Below are 15705 nucleotides of genomic sequence, written 5' to 3'. Positions count from 1 at the left end.
TCACTCCATTTGAGTGTATTGTGTCCGACATTGCATCGCTGAGATTGGATCATAAAGGCTGCATCCAGATACCATTGGATTTTTTACAAAATTATCCGCAGAAATAGCAAAAAATATCCACAGATTCTGTCTGACTAAAAGACAAAAACCTCAGGTCAAGAGTGAGTACATTTTAGGGTGAATTATGCCTTTAGTTATTTTAAGGTAATGCATTTACTCAATTTTTAAAAGTCAAGTCAACTAATCGCTTACCAACTACCAAAAAAGCTCTGTACAAACGACTACAAAAAACAAGTAATTAAGTCACTTTAATGGGGCAAAAAGAAACCAAAACATCCCCCTTAGCCAGCGTATGCCGATATGCCTACAACAGTCAATAAAATATTGATTGTTGGCCAAAGATCTCACACGAGTTGATCAAAAGACACGCGTTAAACATAAAAAAAATTGTACTTTATTAGATTGTCTGTGGAACTTTTACACACAATTGCTGGGTAACTGTAAATAAGCATCACATTTCAGCAAGTACTTTGGTGAGGATATCCACCATGAGACGTCAACAGCAACTGATTTAACTGTAATGTGCTGCGTTATTCACTGAGTACCAGCCTTGGTAGATTGGCTGCTCCCTGGTTGCATGTCTGACATGTTTTTCTGACATTTCTTTAGTCATCTTGTTCAAAGTAACTGGTGAATAAAGTCAGACTTGAGTGCAGGGAGCCACCGCACACGACTGAGACGCAGACTCACGACTTTGCATTTTGGAAGTGTGCATGATTTACAGTTACGCTGCTTTTGTTGAGAAAGGGCATCTCGCCATCGATCTCCAGATGGCAGCGCCTCGCCTCGTGTTTGCTCTACTACTGTTTCCATTGTCATTCAACAGGCATGCAGCTAGGGTCCAGTTCAGCACCTTTATATGTTTTCACATAGCACCATAATTTTTTTTTTGTTCAGATATATTTGAAGTCAGGACCCTACTGTTGGCATGCACAAACGTCAAATTGAAAACGTCATATTTCTTCAGATATGTATCCTACACATTTCGACCTTTCAAAAACATTACAAGGCAAATCAGGAATATTCATACTGTACCATACATGTTAAACAGAAACTAATACAGTACTCACATTAAAGAAAGTGCTACTAGACAGAACCATTTCTTTCTTGTTTTTCGACTTGTATAATATTTGAAGGCTCTACAGGAGGACGCACTACATTACATTACCTAAAGATACACCAAAACATTTCTTAAAACTGAGCCATCTTTTGAAATCATCGAACAAACACACTGACTGACACATCTTAAATCCAACTGCAGATGGTCAACACAAAGATTAAAAAAGGAACAACCCAAGAAAGCTTGTGAACAACCATCCTGTTTTCTTTTTTTTAGAACGTCACATTACCCACAGAACTATCAAGAACATTTACAGAAACGTATGCATGTCTGCTCTAATATTTCCCGAGCTTAAAATATTTCTCTGTTTTATTTTATTTCCGAGGTCATGTTGTCGCATCCGAAACACTTGTTCTCCCCATTTCTTTTGTCGTCGTACATCACATGTACAAAATGTTATGTTTCAAAGATGAAGGCAAACTACGTTGGAACCACATCAACAACAACTCGTAACCCTAAAGTCAATCATTACAACTGCGGTGTAATGATTTTAAGGCCTATGGGTTGAAAACGGTGACTTCGATACATGTTATGCATAACAGTCCAATTTGATGAATTCAAGTGTTTAGAGTAACTCTGATATAGCTGCAATACTATATAGCATTTTGAAATGGCCTTATAAGCTGACAGATGTTTCCATTAAGACTACAGAACATCTCAAGAACTCGTTGAAATGAAATCAGCCGTTTTATCAGGGTATTAAACTCTCTCTGTGTGTGTGTGTGTGTGTGTGTGTACTTGAGCAACATTTGTATACCGCCTATAGACAAAGGAAAAGAACATCATACGAACACTGCTCTCTTGTGGTCATGCATTGCACATACACGTATAACAAGCATACTTCTCATTTCTTTGTTGGGAACAAACCTGTACTCAGATTTTTAAAGTGCACATGGTTTATCCATTTCACGCCAGCTTCACACATTTACTGCTTCGTAGGAGAAGCAAACATAAATAGAATAAATTGCCAAGGGTAGCCTTGACACTACCTGACATAATTCTTGATGTCTAGGAACAACAAATAAGAATTTGACTTCTGGTTGATTATTTGGTATCAGAAGTGGCTGATATGAAAGGCAAAGGCCTCTAGACTATGCTTATTTACCAAAATAAAATATGATCAAGCCTTGATTTTTCCTTATTTAATTAGGACAGTAAGGTCTGACTTTGCTCAGACAAAAGTCTTGTCACTTAACAGAAATAATGTACAGTATAATCATCTGGAATGGCAAAGAAAGCGTTCTTGCAGGAGTTCATCAAGATTTTTTGGATTCATCTTCAATGCCTCCTCCTTTATCGTACCCCTACCATGCTCAATAATGTTTATGTTTGGTGATTGGGCTGGCCAATCCTGGAGCACCTTGACTTTTTTTGTATTCAGGAACTTTGATGTAGAGGCTGAAATATGAGGGGCAGCGCTATCCTGATGAAGAATTTGCCCTCTCCTGTGGTTTGTAATGTAATGGGCGGCAAAATGTCCTGATACCTCAGGCTGTTGATGTTGCTGTCGACTCTGCAGATCTTTCCCACACCCCCATACTTAATGTAAACACAAACCATGTTTTTTCCTTTACCAAACTTGACCGATTTCTGTGAGAATCTTGGATCCATGTGGGTTCCAATAGGTCTTCTGCAGTATTTGTGATAATTAGGATGAAGTCAAGTTATTATTTGTTTCTTTTTCAACTGGAATCGACGACAAGACTTTTGTCTGGTAGTGTATATTTATAGGCAACTAATATATTGATGCCCTTGATTGGATAAAAATCAAGCTAAAAATAAGGGGAGAAATCAACTATCCTTCTTTATAAACATGTAATCTGAATACTAGGCTTTACGAGAGACACTAGTATATACAGCCTCCAATAGCAGCCCTTTTTTTTTAGTAAGAAAACTGTGTGCATACAGTCACAGGAAACAAACCATGAGAGAACAATACAATCACAGACTGAATACGTGGTGTCAGTAATATGCTAATCAGACTCCCTTGAAATAACACGTCGCAACCTAATCTGATCGAAATAAACCGAGAAGTGCAAAGAGCAAACAGATGAACGCACTTCTGAAAGGCTGTGTTCATTGGAGAGCACGATTGTCACTCGTTCTTACATGGGGCACAAATGAAGGTCCGCTTTGCAGTGGTAAAGCAGGTGAAGCAGCTCAAAAGTGCTGTTTGAATAAAGTGCTTCCTGGAGGAGGTGTCTGTTATAGATCAGCATTTTAACACCAACCAATAGAACATACCCATAATTCAGTCATATTGAGGATAAATACTCTCTCTCACTCACTCACACATACATTTGTGAACTGAGGAAAAAAAGAAGTATTCGGTTAGCAGTTGATAGCTGAAACCTTTAAATTTATCAACAGAAGTGCCTAAGCAAATTGCTTTTCTTGTAAGCTGGGCAATTGTCACAGTACAAATAAACAAGCCTAAAACTAACGCAAACATTTCTAAATTTAGTTGTGCTTTAACGAGAAAACAATTGCATGAACGTTCATGTCTTTAATTGCTACAACCCCAGGAAATAAAGATTTGAAAAGGCAAATATAGTTAACATATGCTTTTTGTGTATTTCAGAATAGAACACACTGTAAAAAAAATCCATAATTTTATGTATAATAACTGGGGTGCCGGAACCCCCCCTCCCTCCCGTAAAATAATGGCCGTTAAATTACAGAAATTTACTGAAGAATAACAGATGGTAAATTGTAGAAATTTCCTTACATCTTAATTTCTGTAATTTAACGTCTGTTATTTCACGGTAAATTTCAGTAATTTAGCTGCCGGAAAAAAACTGTTTTTTTTTTTACAGTGTACAGTTCTACTGCTTGTGTTATATTCAAATTAAATTAGGTATGCAAAATGCATACTGTCTGTAGTATGGCCAATATGTTTTTTTAAAATTTAATGAAAAGGAAAGACGGACATTCTGGGGATGTGGCAAATTTTATCGAACACTTTAAATAAACTAAAGCTTACTTATTAGCAGTGGGATACATGTATAATCGTTTGTTTTAAACACAACTGCTGTTTTGAGCAGAATGACGTCATGTCAAAATCTGTAAATCCCCAATGTGACGACTATATTCAACATCTCACGTAAGAGCAGACTCCAAACCAAGCTAAGTTTAAATTGAAATCAGTTGTTTTAAAATTAAAATCATTTGCTATTTTATGTTCTCTTTGCTTTTGCAGTTTTCATTTAAGCCCACTCACAGGGGCTGATGAAAATAATATATTGCACACTAGTGATTCAGCATTTGAATCGTCGCGATAGAGCTAAAATTCATTATTCTGTTATTTATAGCCATTTCTAAAAGCTTCTCACGTTATATCAATGTCATATGTGATGCTCTATATATTTCACACAGCCTCATTAGTTCGACATTTGTCCGTGGGCTAGTGCGTAAATAACATCCAAATAAGATAAACATTAATGCACTTTTTGGTTTCTGATTTTCAGTTGGGGAAAGTAGTTTTGTGCAATGGTAAAGTGTTGCAGCTCTTTTGATCATTGAGATGAAGTCAAACTTCAAGCATCAAAAGAAATAACCTTCACTTTGGACCATCAAATTGCCTACTCTGCACTTGATCGTTCTGAACGATCGTAACTCTGACATAAGTGCTTTATGAGATCTTGATTATTTGATTCCCAGCTTTTAAATTGCACAGCAGCCTCATACCTTAAGCCTGGGAGGAATTATTACATGTAGAGAGACCAAGTATGATCTCTCTATCACACGCGCACACACACACACTGAAAGACTGCACCTGTTCAGTCCCACACACACACAGCAGAGCCGCTTGGATGCTGCCTACCAGATTTAAATCAACTGCAATAATAGACATGAACGGAAGAGGCCGAGCGGGGAAAGTGCCATCGCGCTCGTCCACTAGCAGAGCAGAGACTAGAGGTACAACTAATAACAAGAGGAAAAACAGAAAACTAGTTTGCGTCAATCCTCCTGCTCCTCCGTGTCTGTCCGCTTCTCTTTATGGCAGCTGAAGATGTGTCGCATCTCCTCTTCGTACCTCATGAAGTTCTCGCCGAATCGCGCCCAGGCTTTCAGAGGAACGGTGATGGTGTTCCTGTAGGGCTGCCGGACCTCGCTGATCTTCAGGAACACGCCGAACCGGTTTGAGCCCACGTCGAAGTAAAAGCGTTTGTTGTCGACGCGGAACGACGCCGCCTCGGGGAGCTCTGGAGACTCATCGTGGTTCCGCGCGCAGGCCCGCTCGGGCTCGTCGTCGCCGTAGTCGTCGATCAGCTGAGACAGCGCGTCTCGGAACTCGATGAGCCCTTGCGCGGGCAGCACGATGGTCTGCTCGATGCCCTGGCCGTAGTAGCCCATGCTCCCGTGTCCTCGGGTGACGGTCTGCCTGATGCGCAGAAACCGTCCGCGCTGGTTCTCCTTCAGGTCCAGGTAGTACTTCCTGTTGTCCCGCTCGATGAACTCGCTCTTGAGCACCCGGTGCGTCTGCTCTTCGGACGCACCGGAGCCGTTGGGTGACGCCGCCTGTTCAGCTCTTCGGCGAGGGTCCGGCGCGCGGCCCTGGCCGTTGCTCTGCTCCTCCGGCCGGCGTTCCGCCGCCTGGCATCCTCGGAGCCCGATGTGCGCGTAATAATCGATGAAGTCTCCCAGGCAGTAGCGCAGGTCGGGTGCCATGGACATGGAGAGCGTAAGTTTGCTCTTGCGGATGTTGTCGTGTCTCCCACGGCCGATCCACACCTCGGCGATCTTCAGGAAGCGGCCGCGGGTGCTCTGCTTCACGTCCAGGTAGAAGCGCTTCTTTTGGATGTCCACGCGCTTGGACGCGAGCTCCTGAATGTCTGACGCTTTGCTGCTGACAAACTGCTGCGAGTATCCTGATGTCATTCTGCCTCTGCCTCTATCCGTTGCCCTCCGGTGACTATCGGCCATAATCATTCACGGCGCTCCATCTCTCGGCTCTGTATTATTCCGCTTATCGACAGCTCAAGCTCCGGCGAGTCTCCTCGATTGACCCGAAAATGGCAGCAGCAGCGGCTCCGCTTAAAACGGCTCATCGACTTCCTTTGTCCTGATGAAAGGTCAAGCGAAGCGCGGAGGCACGTACCGTTTGCACCATATTTTAAAAGATCTTGTTTTTCGCCTCACCATCCATCTGACACATATTCTTGCCAGCTGGAGTGAGAGTGAGAGAGAGAGACAGCGGATCTCTATGGAGGGCGCCGCTGCTGTAGTGCGAATGAACTCAATGACCCAATCCCCCCTCCCTCCAGCACACAGGAGCGCAGCTCAACTCACAGAGCGCTTCTGCGTACTACAGCACGCACTGCGCTGAGCACGCTAACGTATCAAGTACATCCGTGCTACAGAATTAGTACAGAATACCAAACGTCGGATATATTCACCCATTATGTTACTGCCTTTGGTGTATGATGATCATGCAAACAGCTAATGTCTGAGCCACGTTCCATCCCCTAAATGTAATCCACTGGTGCAACCACTGTTTATAATGTCATTTCATATCAGAATTATTAGCGTATATATTCACAACCTCCTGAGACTCAGAAATAAAACTTCTTACAGCATGGAGGCTCAGTAATTAGCAGTCACCACACAGCAAGAAGGTTGCTGGTTTGAGTCTTGGCTGGGCCAGTTAACATTTCTGTGCGGAGTTTGCATGTTCACGTGGGTTTATTCTGGGTGCTCCGGTTTCCCCCACATGCAGTATATAGTAAGAGAACTGGGTAAACAAAATTGGCCATACGAGTCCATGCGTGTGTGAATGCAAGAGTATATGAGTTGGCTGGAAGAGCATCCTCTGCATAAAACATGCTGGAATAGTTGGTGGTTCATTCTGCTGTGGCGACCCATGAAAAATAAGGCCTAAGCTGAAGGAAAATGAATGAATGAACACAAAATGTTGACAATCCAACTTTTCATCTTAGACACCAATGCATGCAAGGGTTGCAATATACTGCTAAAAATGGTATAGACCTAGATAACGAATGAATTACATGCTTACAAAAGTAATCTAATGACCAACAAAAACTGTTTTCAAAAACAAAAAAGTGTCATTCCAATATTCTTTCCCAGTTTGCCACGTTTGTAATGTTACAATGTTGCGAATGGAGCAACAGTTGTGTGTAATAAGCAGGTAGTATTTATTTTCTTTTCTTTGAGTGGACATGCATACTTCAATTGTTCTTCCTTATTCGCCCAAACTAAATGCTATTTCATCAGAATTGAATGAAGAAATCAGGCTCACATGAATAAAAACACTGAAAGCATCGACTGCCTAAGTGCCATAAACTTAAAATCTGTCGCTAAATGTAAGTGACTTCTTTTATAAAAAGCATCTGAATGTACATAAACAGATCAATCTAAATCTTTAAAGGTCCTGTGAAAATAAAATGTTTTTTTAGATGTTAGTTTCATGATGTTAGTATTATGGATATCTACCTAGTGTGCTCAAAACAGTGACAAAATTAGCGTTAAGAAGATATAAAACCAATATAAACATGTAAAGCTTGCAGTTTGTCACTTCTGCCTAAATCAATCAACGATTTTTTTCACATCACCCTTATACTACATTTTCCTCATCAAATCTTGACCAATCAAATACTCTCTAGAATCTGACTTGTCCCGCCCCCTTTAAGACGCTTTCCATTTAATGCGCTTGAGCTCAACCACTCTCACTGGCAAAGCTGTGATAAAACTAAACGCTATTTGACGTTTTTTTTAAATCTGGAGAAGCTACTCTATATTTTTCAGTTGATATTACACCAAACATCGAATAAAAAAAAAAAAACATTTCAAAGCACTTCACAGGAACTTTGGGGTGGGTAGCACAATCCCCTAACAGCAAGAAGGTTGCTGGTTTGAGCCCCAGCTGGGTCAGTTGGCATTTCTGTGTGGAGTTTGGATGTTTTATCCGTATTTGCGTGGGTTTCCTCCTGGTGCTCTGGTTTCCCCCACAAGTCCAAAGACATGCGGTATTAGCTAAATTGGCTGTAGTGTGAGTGTGTGCAAGAGTTTATGGGTGTTTCCCAGTGTTGGGTTGCGTATAACATGTTGAATAAGTTGGCCGTTTATTCTGCTGTGGCGAACCCCTAATGAATAAGCCGAAGGAAAATTAATGTATGAAGCCATTTTCCCACAATGCATGAAGCCTCTACGACACTGACATCCGTTTAAAAAAATATCTGATCTACATCCCTGCACATCACAGAGATACCTTTTGTTTATTTAAAAAAAATATATACATTTAGCAGGGATTTTGATTCATTTGCTAATCTGCAAATTCAAAGATATCAAGTTTGCAATGCGATTATAAAAGCAAATGTGATCCACATTGAACAAGCTAATTTTTCCAATAGTTTCAGGTGCAGGAAAGCACAGTATAAGTCAAAGTACCATCTTCTCCATGTAAAGTGAAAAGAAGAAAATCGAATTACATTTGAAATAACTTTGTTCCAAAATATTATATTTTTGGGATATCACACTGCTGTATGTTTAAGCATCCATTTTTTTATGAAAGCGGTGCTTGGTGACAAGATGGCCGAATCCAGCTTACCAGATCACGAAGTGGAAGTAGTGAAAATGCATAATTACATTGCATTGTTGTGAGTATCTTCTTGATTTTGTCATAGTTTTTGTCCTTGAAATGCCTGCTTCAGAGTCACAAGAGGGGTCACCACCACCTGAGTTGCCAGAGCTGCTGCCACCAGCGGAGCCGTTTCTGCTAGAGCTGCCAGATCCTCCAGAGCTGACAGAGCCCTTGTCGCCGCCGCCAGAGCTGCCCGAGCAGCTGCCTAAGTCCCACGAATGGCAAGAGCCGCCGCCTAAGTCCTACGAATGGCCAGAGCTGCAGCCCATGTCCCACAAATGGCCAGAGCCACTGCCTGAGTTCCATGAATGGCCAGAGCCGCCGTCGAAGTTCCACGAATGGCCAGAGCCGCTGCCTGTGTCCCACAAGGTCAGAGCCGATGCCTCATCCAGCGAATGGCCAGAGCGGCCTGAGTCCCACGAATGGTTAGAGCTACCACCCCCATGAATCCCATGAATGGCTACCAGAGTCATATGACTTCCCAGTGCCGCCAGAGTTGTGTGATTTCCCAGTGCAGCCAGGGCCAGGTGACTTCATGACCCACTTGGTTTATCTTAACTGCCAGATGCAACTGATCCTAAGCCTCCTGACCCACTGAGGTTATCTAAACTGCCAGTGTCTCTTGAACCTAAGCGTCCTGACCCACTGGTTTGAACTGCTAATGACTCCTAAACCTGAACCTCCTGATCCACTGGGGTTGTCTGAATTGCGTACCTCCTGAACCAGAACTGCCTGACCCACTGAGGTTATCTGAACCATCAGTGCCTGCTGAACTAAAGCTCCATGCTCCAGGTCCTTTGCAGCTCCATGATCCAGGTCCTCTGCTGCTCCATGCTCCAGGTCCTTCACAGCTCCATGCTCTTTGTCTTTCAGAGCTCACCACTCCAGCCCATCCACAGCTCCACGCTCCAGGCCTTCTGCAGCTCCATGCTCCAGGTCCTCCACAGCTCCATGCTCTTGGCCTTTCAGAGCTCCAAACTCCAGCCCCTCCACAGCTCCACGCTCCAAGCCTTCCGCAGCTCCACGCTCCAGACCCGCCGCAGCTACACACTCCAGGCCTTCCGCAGCTCCATGCTCCAGGCCCTCCGCAGCTACACACTCCAGGCCTTCCGCAGCTCCATGCTCCAGGACCTTCGCAGGCCTTCCACAGCTCCACGTTCCAGGCCCTCTGCAGCTCCTTGTTCCAGGCCCTCCGCTGCTCCACGCTCCAGGCCCTCTGCTGCTTCACGCTCCAGGTCCTCTGCTGCTCCACGCTCCAGGCCCTCTACTGCTCCACGCTCCAGGCCCTCTGCTGCTCCACGCTCCAGGCCCTTCGCTACTCCATGCTCCAGGCCCTCCGCTGCTCCAGGCCATTCACAGCTTTATGCTCCTAATTGCACGCTGCTCCATGCTTCTGGCCCTTCTTCCCGTCCCTCTTCTGCCTTCTCTCTACCACCCTGCTGGATTGCCTTGAGAGTTTCTGGAAGTCACTCCTAGAGGGGTGCTCTGTAACTATCACCAACGATTTAGAGACTGCAGATCGCTTGAGAACTACAAGCATGCCATATTAATAAACTACTATTCCCACCATGCACCGTACACACACCGGTTCCTGATCTCATACTAATGGCACACACATCGCTAGTGTCGCATCATGGACTAATTCCTGGACTATTTATGCATCCCACAAACACGCATACATTGGTTAGTCTTAGTATTCGGTTAAGAACTGTTACATTGAGTTTTCCATATGTCTTGGTTGTCATGTTTTGTTTTTAGCCTTGTCAATGTTCCTAGCCTTGTTTATGTTTAGTTTCGTTGCCGTGTTACTTATGACCTTTGCCTATACTTATGACCTTTGCCTATATATATATATATATATATATATATATATATATATATATATATATGCCTGTACGACGACCCATAACGAACTGCACGTGGATCTGTACTCCATTTCAGAGTCTCATGCTTCTGGGGTAACAGTGCCCAAAAATTAATCTGCTGCAACTAACACTGCTGCTAACATTGCTGTGATGTTAATCTAGCATAACCCCAGGTGTCGCAAAAAATAATAATTGGAAGGTTGATTGCTTTTTATTTGCATAATGTTATTAATATTATAAAAAATATTAGGTACACTTTACTAGTACTGGTTTGGACCCCCTTTTGCCATCAAAACTGCCTTAATCCTTCTTGGCATAGATTCAACACGTTACTGGAAATATTTCTTAGAGATCTTGGTCCATAATGACATAATAGAATCACGCTTAAAATAAGGATTCATGAATAAAATTAGGTAATTCTAATAGAGATTTTTGAAAATCACCCAGCGACCTCCTCTTATTGTCTTGTGACCCCCACTTCAGAAATCAGCACACGTGTCTGGCAGAGCCTTAAAGCGATAGTACACCCAAAATTATAATTTTCTTCATTTACTGACACAGTTTTTGTTTGATCTATCCCTTTAATATCAAAATTCATGCAAACATTTCTGTAGCATGAAGGCTAAATGACTAAAATACATGCGTCAAAATTAACATTCAATAAATTCTCTGTGAAATCTCACAAACATGGATCTCACAACAGCATAAGGGACTAGTTCACTGCATCTCTCCCGCTCTTTCTATGAAAATGGGAACATATTAGCAGAATATGTCTTCACTAAAAGAATGACAAAATACTTGGCTCATATTTTTGGACAGTGAACATAGAAATGTCACATGTTAGATGCAACAACTGTTGCGTCATCACAAGTTTACAAATAGCAGTTTATTAAGTCTTGCCAATTCAATCATTCTTTAGAAAACAAAAAAGAACTCAGTACTTGTGTGTTGTCTGTCTACACATAAATCCATCTCTCAGACTACTTGCAGGAATTCAGGAGTTTTTTTTGCTGCTTATTGCACTTAGTCGATCCAACGACAATTCTGTCAAAATGTCCCAGTGATTATTCACATAAACTAAAAGTCACGTAAACAAAGTCAGTAATGCCAAAAGTAAAGGAACAGTCAAGAAAGAATGTGCATAGTGACAGCACTCTCATACAGTTTAACATTATTGTTAATCAAACAATAAAAGACAAATTCTCACTGCTCTTTACTTACTATCCATTTCACATTTCATTAATCTATTTCTGTCAACTATGGTAATTTTGAAACAAATTCAAAAAAACAAATAACATGAAAAACCTTATTGACAGAGAAGATTGCTGTATAATCCATATACTGTTTAGACATGAGACGATAACTTTTTTAAAGGTTTAAATTTACAGTTTTGTTTTTTTTACAATGTTTTTATTTAGTTTTTTAGGGCAACAGTATCTCCAGTAGAAAAGGACCATAAAAAGCTACTAGTCAGCACATGATTCAGCAAACATTTGAAAAACAAATAGCTTATAAACCAACATCTTATGCCTCTATGTGCATCCAGCATTCTCAGAAATAAAAGATATAAGAGCTGTCACTGTGGCAGTATTTCTTCAAAATGAACATATTTGTACATGAAGGGGTCATAATGGTATCTCAAAGGTACTTTTTAGGTACATTTGGGCACTAATATGCATCCTTTGAGGTACCACTGTGAACTCTTAGGGCAGCTCCTGTACCTTTATTTCTAAGAGTGTATGTGCTGTGCATCTGAACAGTGCAGTGGCTTACTCACTTAAAATCTAAGAAAAGAAAGATATCCAAGGATGCCTTTTTAAGTTGTAAAGAAATCTGTGCTTTGTAAACTAATTAAGATAGCAGAATTAAATTATTTATTTTAATTATTTAGCCTGACATGTTTACTGTCCCAGAATATTTTAAGCGTTTCTTAAAATAAATTATATTGTGCTAAATAGGAAAAAATAAAAGTTGTAAACATATGAAAAACATATTTTAGAGGAGTATCACAACACCATCATACTGTGATATTTTATCAAAGGTTTTCAAACCGTCAGAATCAGAATAATGTCTGTCTTAAATAATATCTGATAATATAATTTTTTTCTGTGCCCCAAAGAATATGTTGAAATGAGTCTAAACATAAGATTAATTATATATCCTCTGACACAAATAAAGAGCAGGGCAAAGTGTTAAAAAAATACAAACATTGTGAATGTATGAGACCAATGATTTTTCCAGAGTGGGTTTGGAAGACCCATCCCTGACTGACAAGGTCTAGAATTTGTTCTATACATGAAATACCCTTTTCCTTTAGGCAAAAAAATAAATAAATAAAATTGTGAAGCTTTATATTATTATTATTATTATTATCATTATCGTTGTTATTATTATTACTATTATTATTATTATGTTTTAATATATATATTTTTTTTAAATGGCCAAATTCTGACTTTAGAAAGTTGAATGTGCTGGAATGTTTGTTATTTTGCCTTATTTTAAACAGTTTTACCAGATTAACTTACTATTTTTTTAATGATATATGATGTAATACATTTGTATTTTAAAAATAAGTATTTTTTTCATATTTCTTTATTCTAAATCTTTAGGACATATTTTTGCTACATCAAAAAGTGTGGTTACGATGACAATCCGACAAGCTAATTCAGCTAGAAATAGAGCTTAAAATGTCAATAAAGTGCATTATTTAAATATCGTAATTAAATAAAAAATGAGATGTATAACTGCAAAAAGGTCCACTTTTTGAGAAAAAAGAACCACCCCTTTCAGCAGGGTGTCTACGGGCCTGAAGTAAGAAGTTTGAACACTTTAAAACCAAAAAAGTTTAGGTAACATTTGAGTAAACCGACTTCAACAAAATATTTAAGTTCAAAAACTAATCCTAATGAGCAGCTACTGTAAACTAGATTCATTTGAGTAAACCATTCAACTTGAGCACAGTAAAACCCAATAAATGAAGAGAACTCAAACCAACTAAGTACATTAACACTCAATAAGTTAAGGCAACTCAAACTGTTTGACTAAACCAATTGCTACAAACAATTTAAGTAAAAAAACTAATCTATATGAGTACTGTGAACTTACTCCATTTAAATTGAAATAATGAGGTATTTAATCTGAGGTCATTTGAGGTAAACTCATTACCTTCAACACAAGTTCAAAACTCTTTTCAAATGAGTAGATTTAACTTTCAGTCAATTTTTAGTTAACTACACTCATTCCATTTGATAAAGTTGACTGTTGGGTTTTACAGTGTATAATAACTCGCGTTATAATATAAAAACATTGAATGATGTGTTAAGTTTAGTCTTTAAAAACATGGCTTAAAAAGAAATGTAACACCATCTCTTACCTCAGAAAAACTCTTCAAGACGCACCTAAAATAAAAGTGGTTGTCCTCACGTTACCTCAGTATCTGCTGTGTTGTCAAATGAGATTTTGTTAGGTTTATGTCGATGTACCTAACATTAGTAGTTATTTTTCAAGCCTGCTTCTCCTTCACTGAAAAAAGTGTTGCATGCAGAACTGTTGCAAACAAATTAATTGTGTTCAATTTAAACAAACAAATTAAGTTTAATAATGTTCAACTTAATTTGTTTGTTTAAACTCAACACAAATAAATTGTTTACAACCGCTTAACATAAACAAATTGAGTAAATCCAAGAAATCATCTCTGAATAATTTTTTTCAGTGTTGTAATCTCTTACCTGAGAAAAGCAAACGGTTGTCAGACGTTGAACTGTGCGCGCTCTTTCTTTTCTGTCAATCACTATAGTGTGATTAATCACTATAATACTGTGAAATGGGCATTTTACAATTTTGTGACTGACATTTATCGTTAATTAACTTTCTAAAATAGCAAATACAATCAAAGTGTATGTAATTTAATTTAGTCTTCTGGTAATTAAAACATGGACCAATGCAGTTACTTTTCCCATAATACGACACTCTCCTAAGGCGGTTTTCCTCTGAAAGAGTTTCTGTTCTTTAACCGTGTTAAATGTTACTCCTGTCCTACAGGTGGCGTTCCTCAGTATTTCTGACACGAACACGGCGCGGGAGAGTTTGGCTGAAGTAACTGGAAATGTTACGTATAAATACAAATTCATATTTAGCAGGAATATAAACTCTGCGAGTTATCAAATCTTTTTTGAGAAGTTTAAAGTGCTTGTATGAAATCCACAGACAGACAACGGGTTATTCAAACATTCAGCGCCGTGAGCTGCAAACGTGTGTTTTGTTCATCAATGTAAGTATACGCACGTTAAAAGTATCCTTTATCATTAATAGTCATTCTTGTTTTAACACTAACGTTGCAGTTATTATGTATCCGTAATAAATATGTTTTACTCTTAAAGACAAATGAAAAGAAGTCGTAATGGGTGACAGGACTCTACCTAAATGGATGAATAACAAACCTCAGGATGAACACGTGAGAAAACTCAACAACATAAACATACACCACACATAAAGAAACTATTCTGACCTGTTTTCCTGTATTAGTCCTGTATTTTCTTCTTCTTTCATGCACTTGCCATCTTCATCAATTGGCATGTTATGCGCAGGAGGAAATGCTCTCCTACCTGTGCTTTCACTAATGTGTATGTTTTCCATTGGTTGAGAGAGGAAAAGCCACTTATTTGCATTATTTACTGAGACACCTGCAGCACTATTCTCATATTCAAATCAAACCAAAGCACTGTTTGCAGGTCAACAGTCAGGAAATACTGGTTTTATACTGGTCAACGTATGCTGGTTCATTAAATAAACATACACGTATTTTAATATAAACCAAGCAGTCAGTTTATTCTGTAGGATGGAAAGTTCTGCTCCACATTTGTTCAATGTTGTGTAGTATAAATCAAGCCCACAGCTTATATAATGTTGGCACAGCTAGTCTATAACACGTTCTGAACGGTTTGCATGTTATGATGCAGTCATTGATGAAGTGTGCTTCCTTGCATCAAAGCTTGATGTACTATGGATATAATATTTGCATGTTGTCTTTGGTGATCTTGGATATTACTGAATGAGTGCTA

General features: G+C 39.7%; 4 protein-coding genes across 11 annotated transcripts in view; 2 read left to right on the top strand and 2 right to left on the bottom strand.

Annotated features, from left to right (window-relative positions):
- The window catches only part of tex15 (testis expressed 15, meiosis and synapsis associated), a 34640-nt gene extending 19362 nt beyond the window's left edge, over positions 1-15278 (bottom strand). Inside the window, exons 1-2 of one of the 2 annotated variants that reach the window (XM_087270052.1) lie at positions 14374-14691; positions 14019-14084 (exon numbers count right to left, since the gene is read on the bottom strand). The gene's annotated coding sequence lies outside the window, so the exon portion shown is untranslated. Of the gene's footprint in view, positions 1-14018; positions 14085-14373; positions 14692-15152 lie in introns of those variants that run through there. The other variant, XM_087270050.1, reaches the window with a different exon arrangement.
- purg (purine-rich element binding protein G) lies at positions 296-6450 on the bottom strand. Its single transcript, XM_087270156.1, has one exon. The coding sequence runs from the start codon at positions 6110-6112 to the stop codon at positions 5141-5143; it is 972 nt and encodes a 323-aa protein (XP_087126282.1). The 5' UTR covers positions 6113-6450; the 3' UTR covers positions 296-5140.
- LOC147841959 (uncharacterized) lies at positions 4974-10905 on the top strand. Of its 4 annotated transcripts, none has more exons than XM_087270186.1 (3): positions 5028-5098; positions 8851-9620; positions 9717-10905. In XM_087270186.1, exons 2-3 carry the CDS (start codon positions 9564-9566, stop codon positions 10254-10256), a joined length of 597 nt encoding a protein of 198 aa, XP_087126312.1. In that variant the 5' UTR covers positions 5028-5098; positions 8851-9563; the 3' UTR covers positions 10257-10905. The 4 variants fall into 4 exon arrangements, with proteins under 4 accessions (XP_087126309.1, XP_087126312.1, XP_087126311.1 ...); XM_087270185.1 differs by having other exon boundaries at positions 5028-6273; XM_087270183.1 differs by having other exon boundaries at positions 4974-6273; positions 8851-10905.
- The window catches only part of wrn (WRN RecQ like helicase), a 71277-nt gene continuing 70282 nt past the window's right edge, over positions 14711-15705 (top strand). For 3 of the 4 annotated variants that reach the window (XR_015500735.1, XM_087270056.1, XM_087270058.1), the window contains exons 1-2: positions 14711-14915; positions 15025-15098. Coding sequence is in view for 3 of the 4 variants with exons in the window: in XM_087270056.1 (XP_087126182.1) it covers positions 15045-15098 (54 nt within the window). In the remaining variant the exon portion in view is untranslated. The remainder of the gene's footprint in view (positions 14916-15024; positions 15099-15705) is intronic. The other variant, XM_087270057.1, reaches the window with a different exon arrangement.

This window comes from Danio rerio, chromosome 10, assembly GCF_052040795.2.
Source record: "Danio rerio strain M-AB ecotype USA chromosome 10, GRCz13ab, whole genome shotgun sequence".
NCBI classification, from domain to species: Eukaryota; Metazoa; Chordata; class Actinopteri; order Cypriniformes; family Danionidae; genus Danio; species Danio rerio.
The sequence above is the reverse complement of the archived record's forward strand: the minus strand, read 5'-3'. Positions and strand labels throughout refer to the sequence as shown.

Bases quoted from the DNA above. Each gene is read 5' to 3' on its own strand.
- LOC147841959 (XM_087270183.1), top strand. From the start codon at position 9,564: ATGCTCCAGGTCCTTTGCAGCTCCATGATCCAGGTCCTCTGCTGCTCC.
- purg (XM_087270156.1), bottom strand. From the start codon at position 6,112: ATGATTATGGCCGATAGTCACCGGAGGGCAACGGATAGAGGCAGAGGC.